Source organism: Rhinolophus ferrumequinum, chromosome 6 (genome assembly GCF_004115265.2).
Source record: "Rhinolophus ferrumequinum isolate MPI-CBG mRhiFer1 chromosome 6, mRhiFer1_v1.p, whole genome shotgun sequence".
NCBI classification, from domain to species: Eukaryota; Metazoa; Chordata; class Mammalia; order Chiroptera; family Rhinolophidae; genus Rhinolophus; species Rhinolophus ferrumequinum.
The window spans coordinates 37,778,718-37,794,146 of NC_046289.1; the positions used below are offsets into that span (position 1 = coordinate 37,778,718).

General features: G+C 37.5%; 1 protein-coding gene and 1 pseudogene across 7 annotated transcripts in view; both read right to left on the reverse strand.

The window, feature by feature from the left end:
• Positions 1 to 312: 312 nt before the first annotated feature.
• On the reverse strand, positions 313 to 1,514 carry LOC117024120 (elongation factor 1-alpha 1-like; annotated as a pseudogene).
• Positions 1,515 to 5,300: 3,786 nt separating this feature from the next.
• Positions 5,301 to 15,429, reverse strand: part of KTN1 (kinectin 1) — an 89,175-nt gene continuing 79,046 nt past the window's right edge. For all 7 annotated transcript variants that reach the window (XM_033108131.1, XM_033108135.1, XM_033108136.1 and 4 more), the window contains 4 exons: positions 14,096 to 14,179; positions 12,092 to 12,184; positions 11,114 to 11,234; positions 5,301 to 5,778 (listed from right to left, as the gene is read on the reverse strand). In XM_033108131.1, the coding sequence (XP_032964022.1) occupies positions 5,774 to 5,778; positions 11,114 to 11,234; positions 12,092 to 12,184; positions 14,096 to 14,179 (303 nt within the window). In that variant the 3' untranslated portion in view covers positions 5,301 to 5,773. The remainder of the gene's footprint in view (positions 5,779 to 11,113; positions 11,235 to 12,091; positions 12,185 to 14,095; positions 14,180 to 15,429) is intronic.

The following is a 15,429-nucleotide window of genomic DNA, read 5'->3' on the forward strand; positions in this document are numbered from 1 at the left end:
ATTAAAAGGGGGGAGGAAAAGTAAAGGGGAATAAGAGGTCCAAATTTCCAGATATAAGACAAGTCAGTCATAGGGATGTAATGTACAGCATAGAGAATATAGTCAATAATATTGTGATAGCACAGTACGGTGTCAGATGGTTGCTGGACTTATCATGGTGATCACTTCTTTAGGTATACAAATGTTGAGTAACTATGATGTACCCCCCAAATTAATATACTATTGTATGTTAGCTATATTTTTAATAAAAATCTTTTAAAAAACAAAAAGGAAAAAAAAGAAAACTAGGGTGGCAGGTATTGGGGATAATATTCATTTAGCCTTCTGAGCTTTCCGGGCAGATTTGGTGACCTTGCCAGCTCCAGCTGCCTTCTTGTCCACTGCTTTGATGACGCCCACAGCAACTATCTCACGTCATGAACAGCAAAATGACCCAGAGGAGGGTAATCAGAGAAGCTCTCAACATACGTGGGCATATCAACAATGGCAGCATCACAAGATTTCAAAAACTTTGGGCACCTTCCAGCTTTTTCCCAGAACGATGATCAACCTTCTCCTTCAGCTCAGCAAATTTGTAAGCAATGTGAGCTGTGTGACAGTCTAGCACAGTGCGTATCCTGCACTGATTTGGCTTGGATGGTTCAGGATACTCACCTGAGTCGTGAAGCCAGCGGCCTCCACTGGTGGGTCATTTTTGCTGTCACCAGCCACACTGCCATGATGAATATCTTTGACACATTGACATTGAAACCCACACTGTCCCCAGGAAGAGCTTCACTCAAAACTTCATGGTGCATTTCAACAGACTGTACTTCAGTTGTAACATTGACTGCAGCAAAGGTGACCACCATGCCGGGTTTGAGAACAGCAGTCTCCACTCCGGCCCACAGGGACAGTACCAATACCACCAGTTTTGTAGACATCGTGGAGGGGCAGACGCAAAGGCCTGTCAGTTGGATGAGCTGGTGGCAGGATGGAATCCAGAGCTTCAAGCAGCGTGGTTTCACTGGCACTGGCATCTTTAAGGGTGACTTTCCATCCCTTGAACCAAGGCATGTTAGCACTTGGCTCCAGCATGTTGTCACCATTCCAACCACAAATTGGCACAAATGTTACTGTCAGGGTTGTAGCCAATTTTCTTAAAGTAGGTGCTAACTTCCTGAACGATTTCCTCGTATCTCTTCTGGCTGTAGGGTGGCTCAGTGGAATCTATTTTGTTAACACCAAGTTGTTTCACACGTAGTGTGTAAGCCAGAAGGGCATGCTCACGGGTCTGCCCGTTCCTGGAGAGACCTGCTTCAAATTCACCAGCACCAGCAGTAACAATCAGGACAGCACAGCCAGCCTGAGAGGTGCCTGTAATCATGGTTTTTGGTAAAATCTCTTGTGTCCTGGGGCATCAATGATGGTCTCAAATTTCCATAGGGAGATATTGATGGTGATCCCACGCTCACATTCAGCTTTCCGTTTATGCAAGGCCCAGGCATACTTGAAGGAGCCCTTTCCCATCTCAGCAGCCTCCTCTTCAAAGTTTTTGATGGTTATTTTGTCCATCAAACCACATTTATAGATCAGATGACCAGTAGTGGTAGACTTGCCGAAATCTACATGTCCAATGACGACGATGTTTATGTGTGTTTTCCTTTCCCATTTTGGCTTAGACTTAACGGTGGTTTTCACTACACTGGTGTTCTGGCGGCAAACCCGTTGCAAAAAAAAAAAAAAAAAAAAAAGAGCTGGCATTACTTTACATGTTTGCCAATTTCTTTAATATCTCACTTAATAGAAGACTACCACTGCTGCACTCCATCTGTTGTCGTATGTTGTTTTGGTTGAAGTATATGAAGAAAATCACACAGATGTGTCTTAGAAAACAGAGTAGTAGTCCTTCCAGGTAATTGTGGATATGCTTTGATACTATAAGAAAACTCAACAAGTGGTGATTTCTTAAAGATTAATTGCAATGTGAAGTCTGAAACCCAATCAGTGAACATTTTGTACTCTGATACATTAAAATCCATTATTTTATCTTGCTTTTAAATGGAACTTTTACCCAGGCATGCTTTTGTAACATTGTGTATTGAAATACTGGTTCACTGAGTTATCCAGATTTTCCAAATGTTAATGTGTTTCATTATATATACCAAAAAAAAGTCATATTAATATCACTACAGGTCTCATCAGAAAAAACATTAAGTGAATCTGATATTGTTTGTATTGCAAGTAATGGTGAAAATACAATACTAACAGTTTGGAGCCACTGTTTTGATTCTTATTGAAGCACCAGAGTTTTACCCACATTGCTTTAGCACCATCAGTGAAAAACGCAAGTAACATCTTTAGTACAGTTTTGACTTTGCTGACTCCAGTATCGGGTCTCAGGAACGCCCAGCGCTCTGCGCAGACCTCACCTTGAGAACCACTGAGGTTGACAATTCCTTGGAAAGTACAACCAGGGAAACTGAGAAGGCACATTAACACCAGGAACAAATGAGGGTAAAAAAAAAGCATACGTAGTTTTAAAAATGACTATATATAATTATATACACATATATATGAATACACATACACACACACGTCTGAATAAGTGAATCGAACCAGAAAGCTTAAGTTGGAGACTGGAATCCTGGCTCCTTAGTAGCTGTGAGAACTTGAACAATTTAATTTTATCCTCCCTATGCCACGGTTTCCTTATCTATAAAATAGAAATGATGATAAAAGCACTCCCAATAAATTTTGGTGAGGATTAAATGAGTTAATGTAAGTAAAGTATGCTTAAAAAATGTCTGGCATATTTTAAGTTGTGCAAGTGATGTTAGCTGTCTTACAGAATCCTGCCAATGAATATGAAATGGCCCCTTTTTCGAGGAAAACATAAATGACCCAAATTGACTCAAGTAGAACATACTGGACTTGGTCGTGTTTTCCGCACCGTAATCTTCAACCACACTCTGCAGCACCTCCCGTGAGCACATCCTGAGCAGATCCAATAGCTGTCCTGCAACTTTGGTTAATGCGAGTCCAGCCCAGCCTAGTTTAATAACCGTCTCCCACCTCCCCCAATTCAGGCTTGACTACTGGCCTGAGTGGCAGTGACTAGGAGTCTGTTCTTTAACTCCTCTTGGCTTTCCCTTCTCTAGGGACCCAGATGATGAATAGGATCAAGGGAGAAGCCGTTTCCTGGTGGTCACTGCTTCTCCTATACATGTCATCTGGAAAGATCCCATGAGTGGCAGGTGCCCATATGCAGCCCGTTCTGGGATGCAAGACACGTGGAAAACATGGCTTTGGCTCAAACTTTCTGTGGGCAACACAGCTATTGCCCACAGGGGCACACCCCATAACCTCTTGCTGCTGGGGTGAATGCCTGCAAGGCACTCAAGCCTGGGTGCTTTACACCATGTCACAGACCTCCAGGAAACGTACTTACTAGTGTTGCCACACCACACTGAGGGGTAGAGCCTGCTTCACGGGCATCCCCTCCTCCTTTCCACATCTCTCTCGTTTGGGGGGATCAAGTCTGCTCCCAACTACAATGGTTATTTTTCTCTTCCTGTAGGTTGTCTCCAATCTGAATAATTTTCTTGGGGCTTCTTGCCTCAACTGGCTGCAATAGTGGCAAGGTGAGCCACTAGAGATGAGGACACATGGCTCCCTCTTACTTTTGATGCTCCCTTCCTCTCCCAGCAATCTCCTTAAATTACACTGGGGAAAGGTGGACCTGTGGCCTTGTATCATTCAGGGCAACTGAGAAACTGGGAATGTCCACCCTAGAGGGGAATGGACTTCAGGGAGCATGGAGCTATCATGGCATCTTTGAAGAATAACTGAATAGGAGCGTGGTGAGCTTTTCCTATGTGGTTCTGGAGTAAGGAAGGACAAACTGATGCAAGTAACAGGAACACAACTTTTAATAACTTAGTAACCACTATCAATGACAACTGTCCCGAACTGGAACAGTGTTGTGAACTTCCTGCCACTTCAGAGACAAAAAGGTAAACGTGTATTTGGTTGGGATGTTGAGGAAAGGAACACAAATTAATGAGACTGGACTGAGTCCTCAGTCTCTTCCAATTATTTTACTTTTTTTAAATTCAGTTCCAACACAGAGGGAGGTTGAAAAATAATACAATTATATATCCTTCTTCTGAGGAACTAGCTCTGAAGGGGAGAAAAGCAAGAAACGGTTGTAAAATAGAAGGTGGGATTTGTTGTTTTTTTCTTTTTTTCAGATGGCAGAGCCCTAAGTATCTTTATAGGCAACAGCAAAGGGAAAAGCGAGAGAGGATGCTGATCCAGCGGCTGGCCTCAGATCAGTTCCCCAGCGTTTTGCTGAAAGCAGCCAGGTAAGGCCTGGGAAACCCAGGTGCCCAGGCAGGCGTCCCTGGCCCGGAGCAGCCTTTTCCCTCTCTCTCTATACCTCGGAAATATGATGTGGTGTATCTGCTGCGAGGTGAAAAGGTTGGGAGGCAACACTTTAGATAATCCTCAAGCTGTAAGAATGAATTTCATCCATTCATTCATTTAAATATATAAGCACAATTAAGTGTCGGGCACTTTCTCAGGGTGGGGATAAAACAAAGAGCAAAAGAGATGATTCCTGCCCTCAGTGTTTATTCTCTGGTGGGGGCCTAGGAGTGAATACATTAGAATCTATTGAAGACTATAAATGTTATGGACAAAAATAGGTAGGGGGATAGAGAGGCGGGGGAGTGGGGGGTAATGGATGATCAGTAAAAACCTGATGAAACAGGCAACACTGAACCAGATTTCAAGATGGTGAGAGAACAAGCCAAGACTGATGCATGACTGAAGCAGCAAGGGGGCCACTATATGGCCTAATAGATACTTTAATACTCAGTGATACAAGATATTTGTCAGTGGTTATTTCGTATCAGAAGGGCTCAGCGTTTTCATCCAATTCTTTTAAAAAGAAAAAAAACTTTATCCAACAACAAAAAAGATGCATGTATACTGTGTAACATAGTACCTTACAAAAAGGAAACTAAATAGTTAATTATTACTTAATGGTAATAATAAAGTAGAGCTCCTCAACCTGAACTGGGGGTAGTAAGTCTGACACCTTAAACACTTGCCTCGTCCTTTCTGTAACCCACAGCACTTCTGGATAAGGTTTACACTGCACAGAACCACAGAAGAACGAGAGCTCCAGTTAATTACACAAGCAACAATACCTATCTCATCCTGTCCAAAAGTTGTAATTACTAATTGTGTTCTAAGTTATGTTGACCTTCAGTGCTAATGAAATCTGTTAAAGCTCAATGAAATTAAAACAAGTCTGAATAATAAGCATCCCTTTATTTGCCGGCGCCATTACAAAACCGATTACATTAGCAACAAAAGCGTTTTCTTGAGTTGAAGTCAGAGGCAGTTACTCCCCAAAATGTTAAGTAAAACAGTGTACAACATCAGTATTAAAATGTTAAATTTTACATTGTCTTTACCACTTTTGATCTTCTGAACAATTTTATTGAGCAAAATAAGATAAAAGATTACATGTTTATTTTATCTTCAGGAATGTAAAGGTCTAATTATTCAAAGAGTTTTTATTATAAAACTAAACTCTGAAGGTGTCTACAGAGTTGGCTTTTTTTCTCTCTCTTTAAATCAGTAGTCTAACAAGGATTAGAAAAGACAAAACTCTGTTCAGTGTTTCTGACGAAGTAGAAAGGGTGAAAACATAAATAAGGCTTTAATTTGGCAAAATATAATACAATGCCTCCTGTTATCCTTGAATGGTTTCCCAATTACTTCACTCTGTAAAAGATCAGAAAGAAATTCATTTTAAAACAAAGAAGCAAAAGGCAATCAAAAGACATTTGTCAAACACCAAAAGTATATATTTCATTTGATTTAGCATGGCCCTTTCAACTAGGATCAAAGCGCTTAATATTAATGATTATCTAAAATGAGAGAAAAACCTCAGAATTCAGAAGAAGCTTTTATGTGGATTTTAAAATATGTGAGCCAAAATCTCAGACCAAATTGAGAATAATATAGGGATTTTTAAATCCTATTAAAAACATTTACAAGAACAACATTGGGAATCTATTTTTATTAGTTTTACTCAAAAGAATTGTGAACTATTACGGTGAGTAAGTAGCTCTGAAAAGAGAGACTGAAATTCGTAATTCTCCACCCATGAATAAATAATTTAAGTTTCAGACATAGATTTTTCTGAGGTCATATGAAGCTTTCCAAGTCAGATAAAATGACTAAAAACACAGCATGTGAATTTTGATCGGATCCTAGTTTGGGAAAAATAAAAGATATTTTGGGTATAACTGGGGAAACTTAATATGGGTTTATACTGGATATTATAGAACTACTGTTTCATTTTTCGGATGTGATAATGGTACTATGGATTAGTAAGAGAACGCCTTTTTTTAGGAGATGCATAGGGATGCTGAAGTGCTCAGGGATAAAATGCCATGATATCCAAAAATTACTTTCAAATGGTTTCACATCAACAAAGTATGTATACAGATAAAGCGAGATGAAGCAGGTTAGGGGTGTGTAAATACACTATTCTTTCAACTTTTCTTTGTGTGTGAAATTTTTCAAAAAAAGCTGTGGAGAAAAGAAGCAATTAGAAAGTTAAAAAAGCAAAGTTATCACTGGCTATCATATTCTCTAATTATAAAACAAGATTAACAGCTGACCAGAAAGTCTACATAGCCCACTAGTACATTAAACTATGAAGTGCTCTGTAAACACATTACAGAAAATAAAAACCTGATCCATATGATAGTCAAGTGTAGAAATAAAAGCTAGATTTTATCTGGAACATTAACTCTTATACTTTAATAGCACTTACAAAAGAACTTTTTTCTTTCAGAAAAGAGAGACAGTTGCATCATAAAACAAAAACTGTCAAAGGGAGTAGCGAGAGCACATACATACAAAACACACATACAAAACTTCACCTGTTTTTTCTGTATAACATCAAGAGCCTCTCCAATTCACTGCTGACAAACTGAATACCAACTTTAGGAAAAAGTCAGAATTGACTGAAGAAAGTGTAAGAGGCTGGCAACAGAGGATTAGGCAGTATGGGGAAAACAGAAAGCAGTGACACAGGGTTCAGAGCACAGTGTCTGAATTAGAGAAAAGTACTGATTAAGAAGAGAACCGGCCCTGGGCCCAGACCACCTTGTTAAATCCCAGCTCACCCAGTTACTAGCTGTGTGACCTTGGGCAGGTTACAGAACCTCTTTCAGTCCATTGTAAAGTGGGAATAAAAAATGAATAATAAGACCACCTACCTACTGCACGGAGTTGTTGTGAAGATTGAATGATAATGACTACATGTTAGAAGCTTGCTCATGCTTAGAGGCATTACTCATCAAGTGTCAGCTATTTAAATCATCGTCCTCCCTCCACAGGATTCTACAAACTGGGGCCAAGGTGAGGGAGCCTGACTGTTAGGGTCTGAATGTCTGTGTCCCCCAAATTCGTATGTTGAGATTCTAACCCCCAATGTAATGGTATTTGGAAGTGGGGCCTCTAGAAGACTCCACTATCATGAGTAGGATTAGAGGCCTCGAGAAGGGACCCCAGAGACCTCCCCTGCCCCTTCTGCCATGTGAAGACACAGCAGGTAGATGGCTATCTTTAAACCAGGAAGCAGGTTTCATCAGACAGACAGAATCTGCTAGCACCTTCATCTTGGACTCCTCAGCCTCCACAACTGGGAGAAGTAAGTTGTTTAAGTCTATGGCATGTTTTTTACAGCAGCCCAAACAGACTGAAAAGCTGGGATAATGAAGTTTTCTGATGCAGTCAAATATACACTTAGAACACTAAGAAGCCAGACAAATATGAAACTAAAGGAAAAGGAGATATCGGGGGAAAAGTATACTATAAAATACTGGTGTTGCCAGTCCAAAGCTATAACAAATTATTTAAAAAAAAAAAAAAAAAAACTGGGGTAACGACAGCCTTCTTTTGGGGGGCGGCGGGGAAGAGGGATAGGAGATGGGTAGGAAGACTTCCAAAAGAAAAGGAAGGCTGGGGGCGGCCACATGGCTCAGTTGGTTAGAGCGCGAGCTCTCAACAACAAGGTTGCCGTTTCAATTCCCACATGGGATGGTGGGCTGTGCCCCCCGCAACTAAGATTGAAAACGGCGACTGGACTTGGAGCTGAGCTGCGCTCTCCACAACTAGATTGAAGGACAACGACTTGGAGCTGATGGGCCCTGGAGAAACACACTGTTCCCCAATATTCCCCAATAAAAAAGATCTGAAGAATGTTTAAAATAAGAAAAGGAAGATTAAGGTTTTACAAATTAAGGATAGAAGATAAATACACTTACCCTTACAGTTCACAGAAATGCTAAGTACTGTGAGTATCTGTATATTAGGATTTAGAAAACTAAATTACTGCATATCCCTTCTTTCATTTTTGTCTTTATTATATGTGCTGCCGAAGTGAACACTCATTTTTGTCTTTAAAAAATAGCTTTTCCTTAGTGAATATGTACATTACCTTAAACAATTCATATGTACTTACAGTATATACTAAAAAGAAGTTTCTTGATATCAGATTTTAACCTATTCCCTACATTCTGATTTAAAAATTTATATTTACAACTTAATCATCCAGTAGGAGTTTTAAAAGAATTCACAAGAGGAAGAACATATTGAGCAAAAATAATGGTGAAGTTAAAACCTGAAAAGGAACACAAACATTTAATGAAGAGCTGTGGGAACCAAGGGATCCGTAAGGAAGGGTTAGCATTGTCAATGCTGGGGAAAACCTACGGAAGGAAAGGGTTCTCAAGTGCCTGGTGAACCTCTACCTTCATACATCCATCCTATCCTTCTGATGTTCAACCACCCCTTCACTTGTCAAATTTGGACTCATGGTCATCAGCTGACAAAAGAATGCTGAGTTATCACTTAAGAAGCTGCCTGCCAAACAATATTCGGTTTCAGCTGTGTTGCCAGAGTATATATATGTATTTTAGCAAATTACCATAATTTTATAAATCAAGTAGGAAAAAAAAAACCCTGAAAATAAAAGTATTATTACCAATGATCAATGTAAACGTCAAACTTAATAAGATTACGACAAACCTGGAAACAGGCAAGCCAAGGATGGTTCACAAGACTTATTATGAGCATCCCATGTGTTTGGCAAGAAAAATACTGAAGAACACCTTTGAGATGCTGGAGAGATACTACCGACGAAGTCTAATGACAAGAGGTAATAGGAGAGCTCATAATTTTTTAAGCTCTCAGAAATGAAGCCCTTCCCTTTTAACATAAAGGCCTATAGACAGACTTCAACAAATTTAGCATATTTCATAACTATTTTCAGTATCTTATTTGCAAAAGGAGGGCATTTATTAGCTCTTCAATTAGGAAATCACTAATGACCTCAGCAAAAAATGGTTTCATTGGAACGGCAGGAAGAGAAGCCATTTTAGAATGATGATGAAGTTAATAGCAAGTAAAGAAGTAGACACTGTGAGAATAGTTTATTTAAAGAATCTTTGTTAAACAGTAAAGTAAAAAATATAGGGTGGTAACCTAAAGGAAGTGCATGGTTAAAATAAGACATTTGAGCATGTTTTCAATACTTAACAGAAGGAGCATGTGTAGAGAAGAGAGTAGAGCTGAAGACATGAGAAAAGATGTTTCTGTGTGAAGCAGGAGGCACAGTTATTTCCCAATTTGGGGGAAGGGGAATAAAGTGGCAGAAGTGTAACTCTAGGCAACTGAAAGGTCAGCTTACTAAGGCTAGAAGACTAAGGTATAATTATTTTTGCTGACAGATTAAGAAAATGAGCTGGGTTTATGTGAAAATTCTTAGAAGTAACTGATGTGAAACAGCATTTTAAAGGACAACGTATGCTAAGGCAGGCCAGAAGACAATTAGTCTATAAAAGTGAGACAGAATGCCCCTGTAATCAAAATGGTGGTCCATCCCAACTTTTCCAGGACATATAACCTATCCTGAGGCCTCTCTACAGCCTTATGAGTCTTAAGTTTCGGTTCTGAAAGGAACAATTCAGTGATGAGTTCCCCTATGGTTTGCACAGGCCATTCTTCTGATCTCCAGGATACCATGATTATTTCAGAATAAAGAGCTTCAAAAGAAGACTATCTGAAGAATTCAGTGCATAATGGAATATCCTAATTACCCAAGGCAGTATGATTTAAGTCATTCTTAAAATAGGTAAAACCCAGGAATCAATCAACCAATCTATATTCACCAGCTGAAATACAAGTCATTTTTAAAATATTTTTAACATTCTTTATAATTTTTAATTATAATTGACATACAATATTATATTAGTTTCAAGTGTAAAACACTGATTCAAAATTTATATACCTTACAAAGCGATCACCACAATAAATCTAGCAACTGTCACTGAACAATTAGAGATGTTACTGACTCTATTCTCTCTGCCTGTACATTACATCCCCACGAGTCATTTTTAAATGCCAACAAATCTGAACTTTCCCAAGTAATATGGGCAATAAAATTTCATAACATGGGTTGGTTAATGATAGGTTTATCTATCTTCAATTAAGACTTACTTCAGAAGTTAAATAAATGGATTTGATTACCTATAAGCAAATACAACCTAGCTTCCAATTAGAAGAAATTGTGATGATTTGATTTTCAGTTAAGCTTCTTAACTTGGTAAAAACATTACAATCACTTTATTATACAAAATCCAAAAAAAACAAAAAACAAAAAACAACCCTCACAGCGATACTTTACCAGAACTAAGATCAGGATAAAGTAAAGAAGCAGCTGCAGACATGGCAATGAACAAAACCTAGGTAAACAAGTTAGAAGAGCATCTGTTTTATATAAAGGGCAAAAGAGGCAAAGATATAGGGATTTTTGTTTATTTTTTTCCCCCTCCAAGCTACAAGTCCAAAATATATACAAGATGGAAATAAAACTCCAAGAAAGCGAAAGCGGTCATCTGAAGTTCTGAGAGTGATAAGACTGAATATTTCCACTAGTGCAATGACAGGTCCTACACTGATGGTAAACACACTGCACACACCTCTCGTGCATACACTACATCAATTACCCACAGATAGACAGTAATATTTCAGTTATTCTTACCTAATACATGGTAGTGTTCTTTCTCCTTTGTGAGCTCTTCGTTTACTGCCTGAAGCAACTGCTGTAACTGTGTTACAGTCTGATTTAGACTTACAGACATTGTCTCCTTCTCAGTAGACCCCTAAAAAGAAGATGGAAGTAATGAAAAATTCCATAGACAAGGAAAGGGCATCTGCAACCAAAAACTGAAAGTAATTTATTATTGTTTTAAATACAAACATGAAAAATCTGGAAAATGACATGAAAATCAGGAATAAAAACCAAATAGAGAAATAGTGTTTGCTACCTAGTGGTGCAAATTAGTTTGCACCAAAGAAAGCAATGGCATAATTTTTGTCACTGGGCCACAAAGGGAAAAATCTAGAATCTATGAATATCAGATACAAATCCATTCCTCCTTTCAGAAAAAAAATTGCAAGGCATCCAAGGAGAACACATTCATAACAGTAAAAATAAGAGTAAACATATACTGAGCTCTTACCAGGTGCTAAGTACTGTTTACCAATTATTCTAAATGGTTTATATAGTAACTCATTCCTTTCAACAATTCTACAAGATAGGTAGTTATCATTGCCATTTACAAAAGGGGCAACTAAAGCACAAAGAATCTAAGGAATTTGCCTCAAGTCACACAGCTACTAAGTAGCAGGGCAAGGAATTCTAACAGAAGCCCTCTAACAGAGTCTATACTCTTGCGCAGCATACTACAATACTTCCCAACACAAACCTTAAAATTAACATAATATCTCACTAAGCTAAAGTGAAAACAAACATTAATAACAACACTTCTTTAAGTGTTGTTATTTAAGAGAGAGAGTATCTCAAGGAAAAGATGACCTTCAATTAAGAATGCAACACAACTGATAGAAACAACACAAAGGCATTTTTAAGTCAGAGATGGATCTTGTACATATTTTATTCTTCACATAATTTATAATGCAATGAGCTCAGAAATTTGAGGTTAAAGAAAATGCATACCGTTTCTGAGGAAACATCACTATTCTCAATAACAGTAGTATCTCCAGCAGCTTTTACTATTTTTGACTGGATAAGATCCAGTGACTGTTGAGCCTGTAAGGAAAGCAGTAAGGTAGCCTTCAAATACAACTTATAATCAAATATACACAAGACAAAATGAGTGATTTTCTTACATAGTTTGTACAAGATTAAAGGTCTTCTAATAATACAACGTAAAGCCAACCTATTCCGTTTTTTTCTCCAAAATGAAAATTGCTTCTCCCCCACCAGATTACAAAAACACATGGCTCACTATTTAAGAAAGTTCAAACAATACACAGTTGATATTTAGGTTAACGTTAGTCTAGATCAGGGATCAGTCAAATCTAACCACAGCCTGTTTTTGTACAGCTCACAAGCAAAGAATGGTTTTTACATATTTAAACACTTATGTTAAACACAAAGAAGAGTATGTGAGAGAAAGCACATATGGGCCACAAATCCTAAAATAGTTTGGATCTATTAGATCCCTGTTCTGTACATATATGGGCGAATAGTAAATTGGCAGAAATTTTTATATAAATGGTTTTTTAACATACATGCTGTTTCATACTTGCTTGTTAACTTTTGTATGTCAATAAATATTACGTGCGTTTCCAATCAAATGTTGCACAACATTTCTATTATAGATATGGGGCGGTTCACTGTAACCTACTATTGGTGATTTTAGCCATCACAAATAACGTGCCGTCTGGCCAAAATAATTCTCCAGATAATCCACCAAAAGAAAAGTTTATTCGGCAAAACAAAAAGAAATGGAACCCCCAAGGGGTGCAAACACACTCCTGTCCGGAGGGCAGTCCTCTGTGGCAAGCAGGGAAAAAAAAAGGGGGGGGGGGACAGGTGCAGACCCAACACAGCTTCTTCCCTTTATTTCCACCCCCCCCACCCAGAGGTTACCATAGAGTTCAACAGGAAGTCAAGACTAGAGAGCCAGCAAGGGGTCCAGCTCCACCCATAGTCCTCCCTTCTCTGTAGTTAAGTGTCTTAAGATGTCAGTTTACTTTCAACACATGGCATATCCATTACCTTTGAGCACCTGTTTAGTATCCTTAAAGTACCTTCTGAGAAACTATACTGCTAGACTAAAACTGCATGTTTTATATTTTGATCAAGAGGTCAAAACTTAAAATCACTTATCAAAGAAAATCAGATTGTTCAATCTTGACGATATATCTATCATGTACCTAAGTTTGAGCTCTAAAACAAACTTAAGTTTCCATTTTATTTATTGGTAACACTAACACCAAAATAATGCGAAGCAATTCTGGATTCCTAGACTTTTGCATAACAATTGTAAGCTATAATCATACAGAATCAACAAAAATATTTCTTCAAACTTTTGAAAAAGTAACGTATTTGTTTTGCTAATGACGGAACCCCCCTAAACACAATCATAGCTCTAAAGCAGCTTTAATATAAGCATACGCAAATTACACTATCAAATATATTTCAGATCAACAAATATTTTTCAACCTAATGTAAAGAATAAAAAATGAAATCCTAAAAATCGCCTATTATATGAGATTAAGAAAAATGTATTTCTACAAATAAATGAACAGAACACACTTCTGAAACATCAGAGGTCTATCTATACGAAACATCAGAGGTCTATCTATACATATCTTTTTGGTTCATAAGGACAAACGATTGATTAAATAAGCAAATCCCAATAAAAAAATAGGAATGTTAACCAAATTTTAAAAAAGAATAACTTCAATTAAATTTAAAGTTTAATCTATACTTTACAAAGAAATTAATTATACAAATGTTATGAAATGAAGTAAATTAAGAATGGAAAAAGAACCCCAAAAAATTAGTTCTAAAAACTGTGTAACAGCTTAAATTTATAAACAAATTAATATAATGATGCAAAGGAATAAATCCAGAATTCGCACTCTGTTTAAGATTCAAGGCACAACACAGCACGATGATATGGCACCTTCTGGACAAGCAGTGTCTTACCTTATGCAAGTCACCAGCTACCTTCTGTCTTTCACTTTGTTCAGTTCTAAGTTTTTTGACTGTTTCGTTTAACTGTGTTTTTAACTGTAAAAATAAAGGAACATTACAATTAACTTAATTTGCATCCTTCTTTGGTTATGCAGAGATCCCTAGGAGTAAAGAATGAAAGAGAAAGAATGTGATCTCTAACAGTTATTATGCACAGTGGATTAGCCAATATGCTGCACCAGAAGTATAGAAAAGCTAAGCAGTGGAGGTTCCCATCTGTAAAGCTAAACATCAGAAAAGCTATAAAACAGAACTAGAGTTTAGAGTAGAAAGCTAGGAATGTAAAAACAAAACCATCAAATTCCAGTAAAGTGCCTTTTACTATTCATAAAGTAGTACATTCATATCTAAAGGCAAGTAGTCAGAAATTTTACTAATTAGTTTTTACATGCTTTCTTGACCTATACGGTTCAGTTAAGAGTCAACTGTTTTAATACTTCAAGACACTGAACAGAAGGTTACAAATCTAGTAAAACGAAAACTTTAAAAATTTAAAGGTTGATTATCATTTAAAATATCACTGAAGAAATCAGTGCAAGCTTACACTGGCCTAATTATACCTACAAGTAATGTCTTAAGATATACTTCTCAATAACCTGTCAAAACAGTAATAAAGCTCTATAAAACTCTAGTGCCAATATATATGTCTCTTCTCCTGATAATTGTTCCAATTAAACATGAATAAGGGAAAGGGACTACACTGAGAAAAAAACAACTTTCTTATTAAACTCATCAAGTTAATTATTCAGCCTCCCACCCATAGGCATGACATTCCAAACAGTTCTAGAGACCCAAAAAGGGGAAATAAAAGATGCTGACATTTTGAACTGGAGGGAGAATTAGTGGAAGACATTCCTTTTGGAAATTTTATTTTTAGAACTCTATTTAAATACCCAAATGCTTCCAGTTTTTTTGCTCCTTTACTTAACTCTAATTTGATACCACAGAGAAGTTATTCTCTGGCCTATGAACATACAATGTATGTGTAGGCAAACAAAACTATTTTATCTTAAAATGTGGCAACAGTTTTCCCGAACAAACAAAGTAACAGAAAACCTAAAACAAAGATTACAAACTCAAGGCAAAAAAACACAAAGAAACAAACAAGAAAAGTCCACTCAAAATGGCCTCTTGACAGAAGTCAAGGAACAAAAAATACAAAGAGAACATCAGGCTGAATGACAACTCAACCAGAATCCTGTGGGTTTGATGCTACTGAGTTAGCCACCAAGCACCAAAGTTAAAAGTAGTATCTCCCAATAACTGTAGTTAGAAATTATTTTTTT